Genomic DNA, 16,419 nt, shown 5'->3' with positions numbered 1-16,419 from the left:
AAATTCTGCGATAGCCATTAGGTTCAGCAGGCCCCCCCCCAGTCCTTGGGGAAAAGGTTGTATATGCAATTTGCCAATTGTTTACACATACAAAAAATTTTTATTAAGAAATATACGAAAATTTTAGAGTGGAATTTTCTGGGTGGGGGGAATTCCACAGGAAGAATTTTCCCTGGAGAGAAAAGTTTCTGAGATCAATCAAAAATTAAAATTTATATTAGGCTACCGGCATACATTGCAACTCAATAATCTGACAGCCATTGTTCAAAAATAGACAACATTTCTTGTAATAACACTCAATTTAAGTATAAATACTTAAAGTACTCAAGTACTCAATATAAAGTATTATACTTAAGTACTCAATTTAAGTATAATCCAACATCAGTTGTAATTTTCTAAGTACTTACTAGCGCAATTTCACAACGATTTATAAAATTACCTATTTTAATACTTACGAAAAGAATATCCGGCATTATTATAACCATTTCAGCCCCTTTCCTAAGTAAAGGGAGCAATTTAAGTTTCACCCTTCGGCATATTGGCAAGCGAACTTTTTCTGGCTTCAAGTCCTTTTCTGTACATTGGGGCTGGCCAATACTAACATCTAAAACAGGACTTTGCTCAGGGACAGAACCAAGGCACAGGGAATACAGGCTTCGGATTAGATCCTCATCTTTCCACTCTTTAGACCTGAATAAGGAAACAATTGCTATTCACCAATGAGCGCATAGAAAACACAGTAAAGAACATAAGTAAAAGTGCTTCGTCATTTATCATCGTAAGCTGTTTGTTTTTAATAGCTCTCTAGCCCTTATGCGTAAATTTAAAATTTTTCGGACCTTACGAACCAAAAACCTGCTGCACAGGCTTGGATTTATAGACAAAAAAAAACACGTAATTCTTAGTAGCATTTCTATGTTATTCTTCTCATTTCCTCGTCCTTATGTAATCTCTGTTGCATTTGGTATGTTTTTTTTTTACCCGAAAAAAAGATAAAGGCGATATTCGTCATTAACTAGAACGCTAAAAGATGGTTTTTTTCAGCTTTATTAAGAGTAGGCTATATCACTCTTAAGACTAGAGAGTCACTTTAGTCTATGAGAAATAAGCATCAACGTCATCTGCCCTCAGCTATAAAAATTATATTGCTAGGTGTCATTTTTTGAATTTCTCTGCACCAAGGACAACAAAATCTAGACACAAACTAAAAAGCACAAATTGAAGCTTCCAACTTTAAAAACTGTAAAGCATAAATTAGATATCATTTACATGATGTATAGTACATATATATATATATATATATTCTCAGCTTCGATTCAATTAGCTTAGCGAGTCAGCTTTTTCAGTCTTATGCAACCTATGATGGTAAAAGTTAAAGTTGGATTAGGTTAGACTATGTTAGTTTAGATTAGGTTAGGTTAAGTTAGATTAGGTTAAATTTGGTTCTAAGATCAGGAATGGGTTAAACACTAAACTCAAGCTAACCTAAACCAACCTAACCTTGACTAACCTCATCTAACCTAATGTGTCATCATCAAACCTTGCATTAAGTCGAAAAAATTGACTGGTAACACTGACTAAATCCAAGGAGAGAAAAGGTATTTCGGACAATCACCGGTGAATGTCGACATTAACCAATTTACGGACATTCATCGTAACATATGCATAACAATACTGATTATTTAAGAAATAAATAGCCAATCAACATTCAATGAATTATTGTATAAGTAAATAATTATCATATCAAATTAATTATCAAATAACAAATAATTATTAGAAATAACTATTTTATAAATAAGTCATAGGCTTTTTGGATAATATACTGCCAAGACAAGCTCCTTTACTACTTTTTACTGAGAGGCTGAAAGGAGGCTGGCTGAGAGGAGGAAGGCTTTGCATAGTCGGTTTTGGGCTTTAGACTTTTTCTAATTCGCAGTTTTCTAGTATTTTTGTCTTCGCTTTCATTGCTAGCTATCCCCAAAATAAGCGAATATACATCTAAGAAAAATCATGTTCTTTACCGTATGACCATTAAATGTGACAAGTATTGGATAATATTTTACACCCTCCTTTGCCAAGCAACATAATCCCTCACTTTACTTTAGTAGCTCGCTTTAATTTTTTACCTCGCTCTTATTCTCCTTACCACTATAGGCCATAAACTTGTGCGGTTAAGAACATCTTACAGCCTGACAGTATTGTATGAAGATTTTGGACTGAATTATTTTTAATCTTTATTTTAACTGAAATAAACCATTCCTTCAATCAAAGAGTATAATGAACAAGTGACCAAAGCGCCAAGCTGGCCAACAAGCCAAAAGCACAGAATATGTATATTTATGTGCATTTTAGAACTAGTGTATATTCTGCATATTTTTTAAACTAGGGGCGTCATTTAAAAGGCAATTTCCCCTCCCGAAGAATTAGAGAAAACTTTTTATTTGGTATTTCATGAAAAATATAATTTTTTGATATTTTCATTCAAAAATTTTCCTCCTTAGCATTTTGACAAATACAAGTTACCCCCCCCCCCTAATATTTTCCTGAATACATAAATTAAGAACAAATAATCCGAAGAGGCTTGACACCTCTACGGCAGATCAAAACAAACTCTTCATAAATTATCCTAATAAATTAGGATTCAGTTTGTTCTGAATTTTTTTTTTTCTGTAGGGTGACACTGCAATATCAATAAAGCTAGTCTCTTAAGGCTTATTATACCCATTTTAAATCACATTAAAAAATTTGAAGTGGCTCAAGCCAGGTACTCCGTAACTAAGGGTTTGGCACTGAAAATACATTAAAAATCCAAATACTTACGACATAACTCTAAACATGTACGAACTGGCAATACTGGACACGGCAAATCTTGTGTCAGCCATTGCTATGGTCCCATGAATCATGATTTTCCGCTCATCAAACAGACCAGAAATAATAAAGCGAGTTACGGCCATTTTAGCTTTCTCTAGCTCTTCTGCTGACCAGCGTACTTCTCCTGCTACACGATTATAGCTCCAGTTGGAAAAACCAGGAGGCAGAGTTGTTTGTCCAGTAGGACCGAGTGATTGAAACCTGCAGAGGTTAGACCAATTTATTACTAACTGAATGCCAAAAATATAAACAGCTATTTTTTTTATTTTTTTTTGATGAAATGATACTTCCTTAGATCCTCACCCCGTTTTCTTAATCCTATCCCTCCTGAAAATTCTGTGTCCTCCTTTAAGTTACTTAGCGTCACGATTTCTTCTAATTTAAAGTGGAATATCCATGTTAAAGATCTCATCAAAATAGCTAATACATCTACCTCCCTCCATAATCTCCTAAATAAATTAAGTGTCCCTACTTCCCATTCTTTAAAGATTTACGTTTCCTTTGTACGCCTTCATCTTGAAATATGCTTGTCTACTTTGACATCCAGGCCTCTCCTGCGAAGAATCAGAAGAAACCGACTTGATCCAAAAACGTACTACTACCTCTACTACTAACAACGTACTGCAGCACCAATCTACCACACACCAACACAGCTACGCATGCTCCTACTCCATCCCGATCTATTCAAAGCCTCGCTCTTTACAACCTCCCAGGAAGTATTCATTTCCCGTAAATCTTTCTTTATGGCATCCAACCCAATTACAGACGACCCCTTTTCGTTTAGCCCTAGACGTTTAGCCGAAAGGGACAATCTTTGGCAATAAGATATCCTTTATCCGCAGAACGTGCCCTGGCCATCTCAACCTTTCTTTCATTACAGCCAGGTACCCAGAACAATTCATAGGCAATTTCTCTGGAAAACATGTAGCAAATCTTCGTCCGCTTTTCGGAGCACCCACGCTTCTTAAGACAAAGTACATAAAACTGATTCAGATAAAGAGGAGTAGAACACAATTCCACTTAACTCCTGATTTGATATATATATAAAAAAAAAAAGCTGTTAACCTCATTTTCTACCTGAATCACAGCAGTTTTATTCTCGTACATAGCACTAATCACTTTAATGTATTTGTCTGGTATAACAAACAAGGATAAAACCTTTGCAAAAGCTCTTCTATCAACAGAATCGAACGCTTGCTCATCTATATATATAAAAATAAGTTGTCTGTCTGTCTGTGGATGTGTGGATCAGGTGACGTCACCTGAAAAAACTGGATCAGGTGACGTCAAAACTGAAAAAACTAAAAAAAGGCAAAAACTACAAAAAAAACTAAAAACTAATAAAAAAAATAAAAAAGCTAAAAAACTAAAAAAACTAAAAAAAGGCAAAAACTACAAAAAAAACTAAAAACTAATAAAAAAAATAAAAAAGCTAAAAAACTAAAAAAACTAAAAAAATGTAAAAAACTAAAAAAACTAAAAACTAAAAAAAACTAAAAAAAAGGAAAAAACTGAAAAATAAGCTAAAATAAAGGTAAAAACCAATAAAAAATTAAAAAAAAAACTGAAAAAACTAAAAAAAGGCAAAAACTACAAAAAAAAAAACTAAAAACTAATAAAAAAAAGTAAAAAAGCTAAAAAACTAAAAAAACTAAAAAAACTAAAAAAAGGTAAAAAACTAAAAAAAATAAAAAATAAAAAAAAAACTAAAAAAAAGGAAAAAACTGAAAAATAAGCTAAAATAAAGGTAAAAACCAATAAAAAACTAAAAAGAAAAAAAGGGAAAAACTAAAAAAAATTTTCATCTAAAAAACTAAAAAAAACTAAAAAAGGTAAAAACTAAAAGAACTAAAAAAGAAAAAAATAAATGACGAAACTCAAAGAGAAAGCGACCAGGACAAAAGGAATGTTCGATTAGCAATCAACAAAGCACCGGGACACAGGGAGTATAAATGACGACCAGGACATAAGTAAAACAAAAAAACTATAATAAAAAAATAAAAAAGCTAAAAAACTAAAAAAACTAAAAAAAGGCAAAAACTACAAAAAAAACTAAAAACTAATAAAAAAGCTAAAAAACTAAAAAAACTAAAAAAAAGGCAAAAACTACAAAAAAACCGGGATACAAATGACGACCGGGACACAGGGAATATAAATGACGACCGGGACACAGGGACACAACTACAACGGGGACACCGGGGGAAACAGGGGGATATAAATGACGACCGGGACAAAAAAACTAAAAAGAAAAAAAAACTAAAAACTAATAAAAAAACTAAAAAATCTAAAAATCTAAATAAGCTAAAAAAGAAAAAAAAGGAAAAAAATAAAGGAGAAAAACAAAACTAAAAAACGAATGTATATACAGACCGGGATACAAATGACGACCGGGACACAGAGAATATAAATGGCGACCGGGACACAGGGACACAACTACAACGGGGACACCGGGGGAAACAGGGGGATGTAAATGACGACCGGGACACCAGGACAGGGAATGGTCGATTAGCAATCACCATCAACAAAGCTCAAGGGCAATCATTAGAATCATGAGGTATAGATCTGAATACAGATTGTTTTCCCATGGACCATTATATGTTGCATGTTCAAGAGTTGGTAAACCTGACAATCTATTTATATGCAAAGACAATGGGACAGCAAAGAATGTTGTATATTCGCAAGTTTTACGTAGTTAAAACCATATATATATATATATATATATATATATATATATATATATATATATCTATCTATATTCACAGGTGGGACATAGGGACACAACTACAATGGCGCGTAACTATTATGGCGCGTAACGACTTACGCGCGCGGGGGGGCTTGGGGGGGGCGCGAAGCGCCCCCACCAACTAGGTGTTGGGGTGGCGCGAAGCGCCACCCCAACAGCTAGTAATCTATAAAACTGAGGACCAAGGGTGTTTGACAACGAACGGACTTCTCAATCATTAACCTAAGAGTGAAAACTTGGTCGACACATCCTCAACCTTTTTTAAAGCCGCACTGTGCTTCTCTTATAACTTTGTCCACGGCATCTATCAGTCTAAATCTCTCATTCTATTCATTCTTAGGACCACATTTTTCTTCATTTTTTTATTTCATTACTTCAAATTATGAAGTTTATTGGACAATGTCATATTTTCAATAGTTATTACGTATCATATGATTTATATAGAATGATTTTTTAGCATTTAATGAATAAGAGCTGTATTGCAAGTGGTGTATTTTTATGACTGATAACACCAATAACGCCACAACCAAAAATAGCATCATAGTAATAATCAAAGTTAAAAATAAGAATGAAGTTTTAATCAAATCCTAATGCCCTATTGAACTAAGAAAACCTGTGTCTGGGCGTCAAAAATGATTCAAGCTTTTATTCAAAAATTCTTGCAAGCCCCCTCTCACTCATGGTTTTCACCCACGCAGGTTTGCCCTCATGTTTCTTCTCTACTCTCTTTGCTCACTATGGTCACCAAATTGGTCCAAAAGCCCTCGCAAATCTTTCAACCAAACTTTTATCATGACGTCATATTTCCGCTTTTCTAATGTTTGGTGTTTACATTTTGGAAATTTATAGATTGATTTACACCAATGGTACAAACTGATTTTGGTCTTTGCCCGTCTAGGCATTTCTAAAAAACTAACGCCCACCTCGTCGTGATACTTCAATTTGCTCATTAAAATTTGTTCTTGTATCCATCTGGAGGAATCTTTAAAGGTCAATATTTTTTTATACTAATGCAAATTTGAGTCTCTAAAGAACCTTCAATGTAATGCTTGGCGTCAATGCAATACTACAATGCATCCTTTTGCTCTTTAGATATATGACGTAATTCACAAGAAAAATTGTATTTTTTTAAGATGTTTCAGGGATAACACTCTGCTAAACTTGCAACTGGCAACTCGATCTTCTAAGCTGACGCTCTGCAGACACTGTAACATTCGAGTGTAATCACAGCCCCAACTGTAATCAACTGCGAATTATTAGAATATCACTAGGCCTGTCCTATGTACATTTTAAATTAGAATTCAAAACAAAGAGCTTCCATTTTCAAGACTCGAAAATTTATGATGAAAGATGTTTGTATTATATTCCCGTAAGTAGGAGTTAGTGGTGTAAGAAGGATTTTCATCCTTGTTAACCTCCGTGATGACTTCTGCATGCCCCTTTTTCTCGTATTATTGATTGCAATATCCTGATTGATGATTCAGTCACCTCCAAGCCGTATAGAAACTCCTGATGTAGCCATTCTCTGTTAATGCTGCACTTAAGTGGTTTTGTTGACTGGGCATATACTTAGTTTTGGGAGAGCTAGTTTTCTAGCTTGGCCACTCTCTTGTCGATGAAGTTGCTTTTTTCTCCAGTGATTCGACGCTGCTTTAAAGTTTCTCTGAGTGTCGTTTAGTTGGTTCTTGAGTGTCTCTTAACGTCATCTGTCTTCTATAAGAACGGATAGGTTCTGCATACAAATTCACTATTTGCCTGTAGCTTTCTTCAACCATAAAAATAAAAAATATTCAAAAAAGATTTTCTTTACTGCACAGACAAGCACCATTTAAGAAGAATTTGTTCTTGACGACGCACCAGGCTCTGCTTAAGCTGATAAATCGAGTTCTACTTTCTGATGGATAGAGCTGAAATTTGTTATAATTGACAGAATAAAGAAAAGTTTACCTTGCATTGTTACAACAGCTAGAATGAATAAACCAATTCTGTTTCTGATTATTATTTTTTTTCTAGTGCTTACTTATGCTTATTATTTGGCGTCAATGCTCAATTTTGAATTTTTTCTTTATCGATAAAAAATTTTGGCGGTCGAGAATAGATTTTCAGTGACCCTAATATATTTGACAATTAATATATTTAATATTTCTAAGACTAAAGCACAGAAGTTTTGAGTCAAAGCAATCCCGAGTAATTACAGTCCATCTTATTAATCCACAGCAATTCAGTTGAGTGTTTGCCAGTCCAACGAACGCATCCAATGGTAGATTCACTAGTTTGTAAAAAGAGGGAAAGAAGGGGCTGGAGTTTTATTTCACTTTCCATGCCTTTCTTGAGCTTTATAGGAGTCAAACTATTTTTGGATATTGAATTATAGTTTTGTTGCCTTAAAATGCGACTTGTGCGTTTTTTCCCCCTGTTGATTTGCGGAAGTGTAAGCTACAATCACACAAGTGTTGAATGCATTGTCTTAAATCCTACTTGATGTGCAACTTTCTGACTTTATTTAGAATATAGAAGTGTATACTGTCTTTCTAACATTAAAAGATTTGAATTAACCCTTAAGTTAAGTTTGTTAAGTCAAGTTTAAGTTAAGTTTTAGGAAGCAAAGTGCAGCTTCTTAAAACTCCAAGACATTTATAGATTATAATTATTTTGGCCTCGACAGCCTGTAAATGGAACACAAATTAAATACACATATCGTTACTTTTACATAAAAATTGTGTCATCTGACATTTTTTTTAGCTCTGAAAAAATTCCTATAAACCGTTTGCTGAGCTATATGCAAGGAGAGAATCAACTCAGCAATGTACGTTCAATCACACTTCAATTCTCCTGATCTCCTTTGTCCCGTCTAACCTCCCAATGAGAATTACAGAGTTAACGATTTTAACAAATCATTTAAGAATTGCAAAAATTTCTGATGCACCCTTTAGCATAGACAGTCATAGGGAGGGGGGCAGTCTACGCACTTGTCCTGGGCGCAAAAACATCAGAAGAAGAAATTGTGGGGGCACACAATTTCAAACAAGTAATCTAACAGTTATAATCATTTTGTAGTTGTCCTGTGGTGGCGCAGTGGGTTTGACCTTAGCTTGTTAATACGGGACCCAGAGATCGAATCATGCTGCAGAAATGCACTGCAGGGCCGACGCAGGGACCTTAGTAGTCAAGAAGCGTCGTTAATCTGATACAATACAATCATTTTGTAGTAAATGAAATTTTATTTATATTGAAATGAAATAAAAGGTTCATCAGGCAGTAAGCAAGGCTCCATCGAGGAGGAGAGGGTAGTTTGGAGGATTTGAAACTTGGAGGATTTTCTGACTTGTAAAAACGTAATAAATATTGCATATAAACAAATTCTGATGCATTTTCCAAAGATTTTGTGTATCCATTCCACTGAATACAACCTGGATATGGACCTGGCAAAAGTTATAATCAAATTGAATCCGAAATTTTCATTTTCCTCATATCCTCATCACCATTCCTCGAAAATAAAAGACCGAATTTAACGAGTTATACCGTTTCTGGGGATATTTTATATTAAAATTTTGGTAGTGAATAAGTTTTTTTAGTAAATGAGAAATTACGGGAGACAAGGAGGGGATGTAGGCCAATCAAAATTTCGCCCCGGGTGCAAGAGAGGCCAGAACGAAGCAACTCTAAGCCCATTAAGTCTAGAATGGCGACCTTTTTCTCCTTTGCTATTACAAGTGATTGATGGAATTTCCATTTATAGAGTTCAATTGTTTACTTAAAATGAGTACGCTTCGAAATTTGTTCACTTGGGCCAGGGCTTGTTTGTAAATAAGGAAAGTGTAAAGTACGTAATCAAGTACGTACTGTAGGGAAGGATCGACTCTTGTTAATGGCAAAAATAACACTAGAAAAAATGTATATCAACATTGAAATTAAAATACATCAAAAGAATCGGCATTCTTGGATTTAGTCCAAATATATGGGGTCAATTAAATTCCAAATCACTAAATAAGACATCGAGCGCGCGATATTTTCCGAATTTATAAAAATGGGGAAACATCCGCAAAAGGACGACAGTTTTGACGATAACCATATCATCAAATTCAGCATGCCAGAGAACCCACCACGGAGGATCTAAACTAAATTTGTTCTTGAAAAGCCTTGGAGCTAGAATTGCATTATTCATGGCAATATACTTTAAGGAGTGTCTTGTGCTAATGCTAATCAAAATTCTAAAAGCGATATTATAAAATTATATGAATAAAAGGAATCGATTCTTCATAATGATTCCACAGATACGAGTTTCATTACTTTCAAATCCAGAAAATCAGAGAACTCCAGTACTACTGAGGTTTCACTGTGAAAAGATTACCTTGACTACTGATTATTTGTGAATCCATACTATTACGGAATCTCTTTAATATAAAAAAATTATATATACACTTACATATAACGACATTCCTTGCACCGTCAGGGACTGAACCCGAGATCCCTCGATCACGAAGGCTAAGTTTCTTCCACTACGCCGGCACAAGGTATGTTGTTATTCCATTTTGGGAATTTATGATGTAAACCAGTTGTAAATCTTTCGAAATAGCCATGATCTTGCTTCTCTATTTAATGAGGCCTCGTGTTTTTAATAATTAAATAAACAAAAAATAGTTCAATTAAAAGTAAGGAGCAGCATTAAAACTTAAAACAAACATAAATTATGACCTATATGGGGGGATTGTCTCCTCCTCAATACCTTGTTATTCACGCAAAATTTTTGAGTACTTTAAAAAATTCCTATTGTACTTATTAAACGACCCTTATTTTTCGGGAGTCGTTCTTAAGCAACTGGGAGAAAAGTCAAAATTTAGCACAAAGAGTGATGTATTAAAAAGGAGGTAACCCCTCTCATATGGGTAATATTCTCATAATGCCAGTACATCCGGCTCCCTTTCCGACGAAAGATTCACTAGACAATTCCATCCTGGTTAAAACTGACCTTGGATAGCAAGCATTAACATTTCCTCATGTAAAATTGAGTCACTAATGAGACAGTAAGACAAATAGAAAAATTGTATAGGAATTGTTGCAAAATCTTCTAGTGTAAAATTTTCCTTGGATAATAACCATTAACATTTCCACATGTAAATGCAAAATCCCCCAACGTAAAATTCAACCCTGAAAAGTTCCTCCCCCGGAACATTCTCACCGTGAATCTCACGATGAAATCTCCAAGCAGAAGATTCGCCCTCTTCTTCCACACAATGGAAAAATGTATCCATTCTTCCCAGTAAAATATACTATAGCCTACGTAAACAATGGGTAAATTTCATAGCTGAAAGACCTTCCCCAAGGGCTGTGGAGGGTTATGTTATCTTCAAATACATAGATATTGGATGTTTCAACTAAGTCGAATATTTGATTATCTCAAAACTATGATCGACGACTTTGGAGAAAATGGGGCTTAGGAGGGGGGCTATATAACCTCCAATCTTTATGGTGACTTGAAAAGGGTATTAGAGCTTATATTTTCCGTTCCAATGAACCCTCTTCAGATATGGCAGGACCTATGGTTTGATACCATTCCCCTGGAAAAACAACAACAAACAAACACGCATCCGGGATCTTTTTTTGGCAAAAAACGCCAAATTCCACACTTTTAAAGACGGGAATGTGAAACCTCTACAGTAGGGTTCTCTAATACACTGAATCTGATGTTGCGATTTTAATGAAGATTTCTTGACCTTTACGGGGTTTTTCTCCATTTTAAAAATCAGGCAAATTTTCACAGTCTCGTAGCCTTTGATGGGTAACGCTAAAAATCTTGCGTATTTGGGATCAGCATTATAAGCCAATTCTTTTGGTATATCTACTGATATCAAAATTCTGCTTTTTATAGTTTCAGTTACTATTGAGCCGCTTCGGTCCTTACACAGTTCGTTACCACGAATTGTTTGAAAAGTTGAACTTAAACAACTGAGGGAATTGCTTGATAAACCAAGTAAAATTACTACAGTTTGCAATGAAATGGTCATGAAAATTCAATATTGCTTATGCGTGAAAAACTTTATGAATCAAGAGTCCGCATACGACTATTATAAGAAAAATTGCCTACTTACCCGCTAAAAGTTGATTTTTTTTTAAAACTAAAAAAAGGCTTGGGAAAGGAGCTAAAATTACGTAAGTTAGTAACTAGATTGCGTTGGGTTTGGCTTCTTTTGTCCGAGGGGCGGGGGATTCGATTTCCCGTGTTGCCAGTTATTTGGTTTGGGACGGGGTCAGTGGCATGATCCTGTAAGCTCAGCCAGAGTCGACTCAGCTCTAAATGGGTACCTAGAGAAATCTGGCGAAGGTAAGCAGGAAGGGCGACCAAAAGCAGAAGATGGCTACCCTCCCCCCATTGCACTTATTGGCTGAAGGAGGGTCTAATGCCGCATCCATTATCATTTTACCTTTACCTGCCTTTAACTAAACTGCGGTGGTTCAGCTTGAATTAAATCTTGTCCAAGGGTTGGTTACCAGCGTTTGTATGAACCAAAAGTCCCGGCAGATGAGTTGCCAAATTTGCCAAATAAACTTGTTTCGTAAAGCAATTAATGGAGTAGAAAAAAGTTATATTTTACAGGAAAACTTTTTTGAAAATTTATCTGATTTGTCTTTTGGAATGAGACAGAATTTAAAGAAGGCTGGGTGGCATGAAAGGAGTAATGAATATCACTCTGAGTAAAATTGAGTGTGTGTAACAATGCTGGCTTTCGGGTGGCTTGGTGTTCCAATGAGTCGTTGGTAGTAAAGGCAGTACCTCTAATTAAAATGTCACCATTTGCTGTTTTTCAGTTATATGTAGCTGGATGTAATTACGAAATGGATAAAAGAATTATTTTAACTCTCCCAAAAACATAGGAAGCAGAGCAGAAAACTGAGGAGACTCTGAGCAGACAAAATATGAAGTAGATAAATTCCTTGGCTCTCTTATAAGACAGGAAAGAGGTTATGCTGGATATGGTGGATACTAACCTGCTAAACAACACCCTCTCAAATCATGTCGCATCTACTTGCTGCGAAATTATGAAGGTATAAAAGGTTTTGAAACAGCTAGTGGAAAAATAAAATTTACTGTCCATCAAACAGTTCGTAGTAATGAACGGTAAGTAAGGAGAGGTACGGCTCAACAGTAACTGGAACTTTAAGAAACAGAGACTATGGTAACAATGGATACATCAAGAGAACTAGATTTCCATGCTTGTTCAGAATATATAAAATTCATCAAGTTTAACGTTAATCCATCAGAGATTCCTCGGCACGCTTTCTTTTCATACTTTCTCTGTTAGCCTGTGATTCCTCGGCAGGCTTTCTATTCATACTTTCTCTATTGGCCGCAAGCCTGTTTTACGCTGTTGTTGTGATTCCTCGGCACGCTTTCTTTTCATACTTTCTCCATTAGCCGCAAGCCTTTTGGCATAGACTCTTTGAGCAGCTTCCTCGGCTGTTCCCATTGTAGGTTTTTCTGTCATTTTAAAATCTACATTAAAAATTTCTCTTTGAAAGGCATTCTTATATACTTATAAAGGCGTCATATACAAAGCCTTTGGCGTCATAACAAAGATGACGTGAGTCGACAAACAACTTCATGGCGTCATAACAAAGATGACGTGAGTCGACAAACAACTTCATGACGGCATAATACTCAATTCTCATAATGACGTCAGTCGACAAACATGCTTCACGTCAGTCAACACACAACACACAAACAACTTAACAAACAGTTCGTGGTAACGAACTGTAGTAAGAAGCGACCCGGCTCAATAGTAACCAAAACTCTAAAAACTTGAATTTTGATATCAATAGCTACACCAAAAGAATCGCATTTTAATGCTGATTTTAAATATATAAGTTTCATCAAGTTTAGTCTTACCCATCAAAAGTTACGAGCCTGAGAAAATTTGCCTTATTTAAGATAATAAGGGGAAACAACCCCTAAAAGTCATATAATCTTAACGAAAATCACACCATCAGATTCAGCGTATCAGAGATCCCTACTGTAGAAGTTTCAAGCTCCTATCTACAAAAATGTGGAATTTTGTATTTTTGCCAGAAGACAAATCACGGGTGCGTGTTTATTTGTTTGTTTGTTTTTTCCCCAGGGGTCATCGTATCGACCAAGTGGTCCTAGAATGTCACAAGAGGGCTCATTCTAACGGAAATGAAAAGTTCTAGTGCCCTTTTTAAGTGACCAAAAAAATTGGAGGGCTTCTAGGCCCCCTCCCACGCTCATTTTTTTCCCAATGTCAACGGATCAAAATTTTGAGATAGCCATTTTGTTCAGCATAGTCGAAAACCATAATAACTATGTATTTGGGGATGATTTACTCCCCCACAATCCCTGGGGGAGGGGCTGCAAGTTACAAACTTTGACCAGTGTTTACATATAGTAATGGTTATTGGGAAGTGTACAGACGTTTTCAGGGGGATTTTATTTTGTTTGGGGGGTGGGGCTGAGGGAAGGGGGCTATGTTGGAGGATCTTTCCTTGAAGGAATCTGTCATGGGGGAAGAAAAATTCAAGGAAAAGGGCGCATGATTTTCTAGCATTACTATTAGAAAACAATGAAAAATAAACATAAAAACGTTTTTTCAAATGAAAGGAAGGAGTAGCATTGAAACTTAAAACGAACAGAGATTATAACGCATATGAGGGGTTCTAAAAATACTTTAGCATAAAGAGCGAGGTATTTAGGAGGAGATAAATACCTCACTCTTTATGCTAAAGTATTTTTAGTAATTTCAACTATTTATTCTACGGCCTTTCTGATTCAGGGGTCATTCTTAAAGAATTGGGACAAAACTTAAGATTTAGTGTAAAGAGCGAGGTATTAACGAGGATACAAACCCCCTTGTATACATAATAAAAATATTAGATTATGAAAGTTTGTTACGTAAGTTGCTAATTTATAAGTTACATGTAATTTTTACTAATAAAAACGTTCGTTAAAAATTAAAAGTTCTAGTTGCCTTTTTAAGCAACCGAAAAATTGGAGGGCAACTAGGTCTCCTTCTCCACCCCTTATTTCTCAAAATCGTCTGATCAAAACTAAGAGAAAGCCATTTAGCCAAAAAAAGAATTAATATACAAATCACATTTTAATACAAATCTCCGCAACTTTGATTCTTTGTCACAATTCTACTTTTTAAAACAATTAAAAACTTGACTCTTTGCCACAATTCTGCTTTTTAAAACAATTAAAAGCTTTAGCGTAAAGAGCGAGGCATTGCGGAGGGGACAAACCATTTTATATACGGAGTAATTTCTGTTCGTTTTAAGTTTTAATGTCGCTCCTTACTTTCAGCTAAAAAAATTAGTTTTTTTTATTTAATTTATATAAATATATATAGATATGTTTTTAACTACGTAAAACTTGCGAATATACAACATTCTTCCCTGTCCCATTGTCTGTGTATAGAAATAGATTGTCAGGTTTAACGACTCTTGAACATCCAACATATAATTGTCCATGGGAAAACAATCCGTATTCAGATCTATACCGCATTTTTCTAATTACTGCCCTTGAGCTTTGTTGATGGTGATTGCTAATCAAATATTCCTTGTGTCCCCGTCGTCATGTATATATCCCCCTGTGCCCTTCCGGCGTCCCCGCTATAGTTGTGTCCCTGTGTCCCGGTCGTCATTTGTTTCCCGGGGTCTCGGTCTGTAATTTCTCTTTGAGTGTCCCGGTCGTCATTTATATTCCTTGTGTCGCGGTGTCCCGGTCGTCATTTGTGTCTTTGAGCCCCTGTGTTCCTGTGTTGTCCCTGTGTCTCGGTCGTCATTTGTGTCCCGGTGTCCCAGTCTGTAATTTCTCTTTGAGTGAGCGAGGCATTGCGGAGGGGACAAACCATTTTATATACGGAGTAATTTCTGTTCGTTTTAAGTTTTAATGCCGCTCCTTACTTTCAGCTAAAAAAATTAGTTTTTTTTAATTTAATTTTTATATATATAGATATGTTTTTAACTACGTAAAACTTGCGAATATACAACATTCTTCCCTGTCCCATTGTCTGTGTATATAAATAGATTGTCAGGTTTAACGACTCTTGAACATCCAACATATAATTGTCCATGGGAAAACAATCCGTATTCAGATCTATACCGCATTTTTCTAATTACTGCCCTTGAGCTTTGTTGATGGTGATTGCTAATCAAATATTCCCTGTGTCCTCGTCGTCATGTATATATCCCCCTGTGCCCTTCCGGCGTCCCCGCTGTAGTTGTGTCCCTGTGTCCCGGTCGTCATTTGTGTCCCGGGGTCTCGGTCTGTAATTTCTCCTTGAGTGTCCCGGTCGTCATTTATATTCCTTGTGTCGCGGTGTCCCGGTCGTCATTTGTGTCTTTGAGCCCCTGTGTTCCTGTGTTGTCCCTGTGTCTCGGTCGTCATTTGTGTCCCGGTGTCCCAGTCTGTAATTTCTCTTTGAGTGAGCGAGGCATTGCGGAGGGGACAAACCATTTTATATACGGAGTAATTTCTGTTCGTTTTAAGTTTTAATGTCGCTCCTTACTTTCAGCTAAAAAAATTAGTTTTTTTTAATTTAATTTTTATATATATAGATATGTTTTTAACTACGTAAAACTTGCGAATATACAACATTCTTCCCTGTCCCATTGTCTGTGTATATAAATAGATTGTAAGGTTTAACGACTCTTGAACATCCAACATATAATTGTCCATGGGAAAACAATCCGTATTCAGATCTATACCGCATTTTTCTAATTACTGCCCTTGAGCTTTGTTGATGGTGATTGCTAATCAAATATTCCCTGTGTCCTCGTCGTCATGTATA

The 16,419-nt window shown here is 35.7% G+C and overlaps 1 protein-coding gene across 2 annotated transcripts in view; it reads right to left on the bottom strand.

The window, feature by feature from the left end:
* The window catches only part of LOC136040623 (proteasome adapter and scaffold protein ECM29-like), a 187,303-nt gene that overhangs the window by 126,170 nt on the left and 44,714 nt on the right, over positions 1 to 16,419 (bottom strand). Inside the window, exons 1-3 of one of the 2 annotated variants that reach the window (XM_065724897.1) lie at positions 10,041 to 10,164; positions 2,821 to 3,072; positions 456 to 690 (exon numbers count right to left, since the gene is read on the bottom strand). In XM_065724897.1, coding sequence (XP_065580969.1) covers positions 456 to 690; positions 2,821 to 3,072; positions 10,041 to 10,042 — 489 coding nt within the window. In that variant the 5' untranslated portion in view covers positions 10,043 to 10,164. Of the gene's footprint in view, positions 1 to 455; positions 691 to 2,820; positions 3,073 to 10,040; positions 10,165 to 16,419 lie in introns of those variants that run through there. The other variant, XM_065724896.1, reaches the window with a different exon arrangement.

Source organism: Artemia franciscana, chromosome 21, assembly GCF_032884065.1.
Source record: "Artemia franciscana chromosome 21, ASM3288406v1, whole genome shotgun sequence".
NCBI classification, from domain to species: Eukaryota; Metazoa; Arthropoda; class Branchiopoda; order Anostraca; family Artemiidae; genus Artemia; species Artemia franciscana.
The sequence above is the reverse complement of the archived record's forward strand: the minus strand, read 5'-3'. Positions and strand labels throughout refer to the sequence as shown.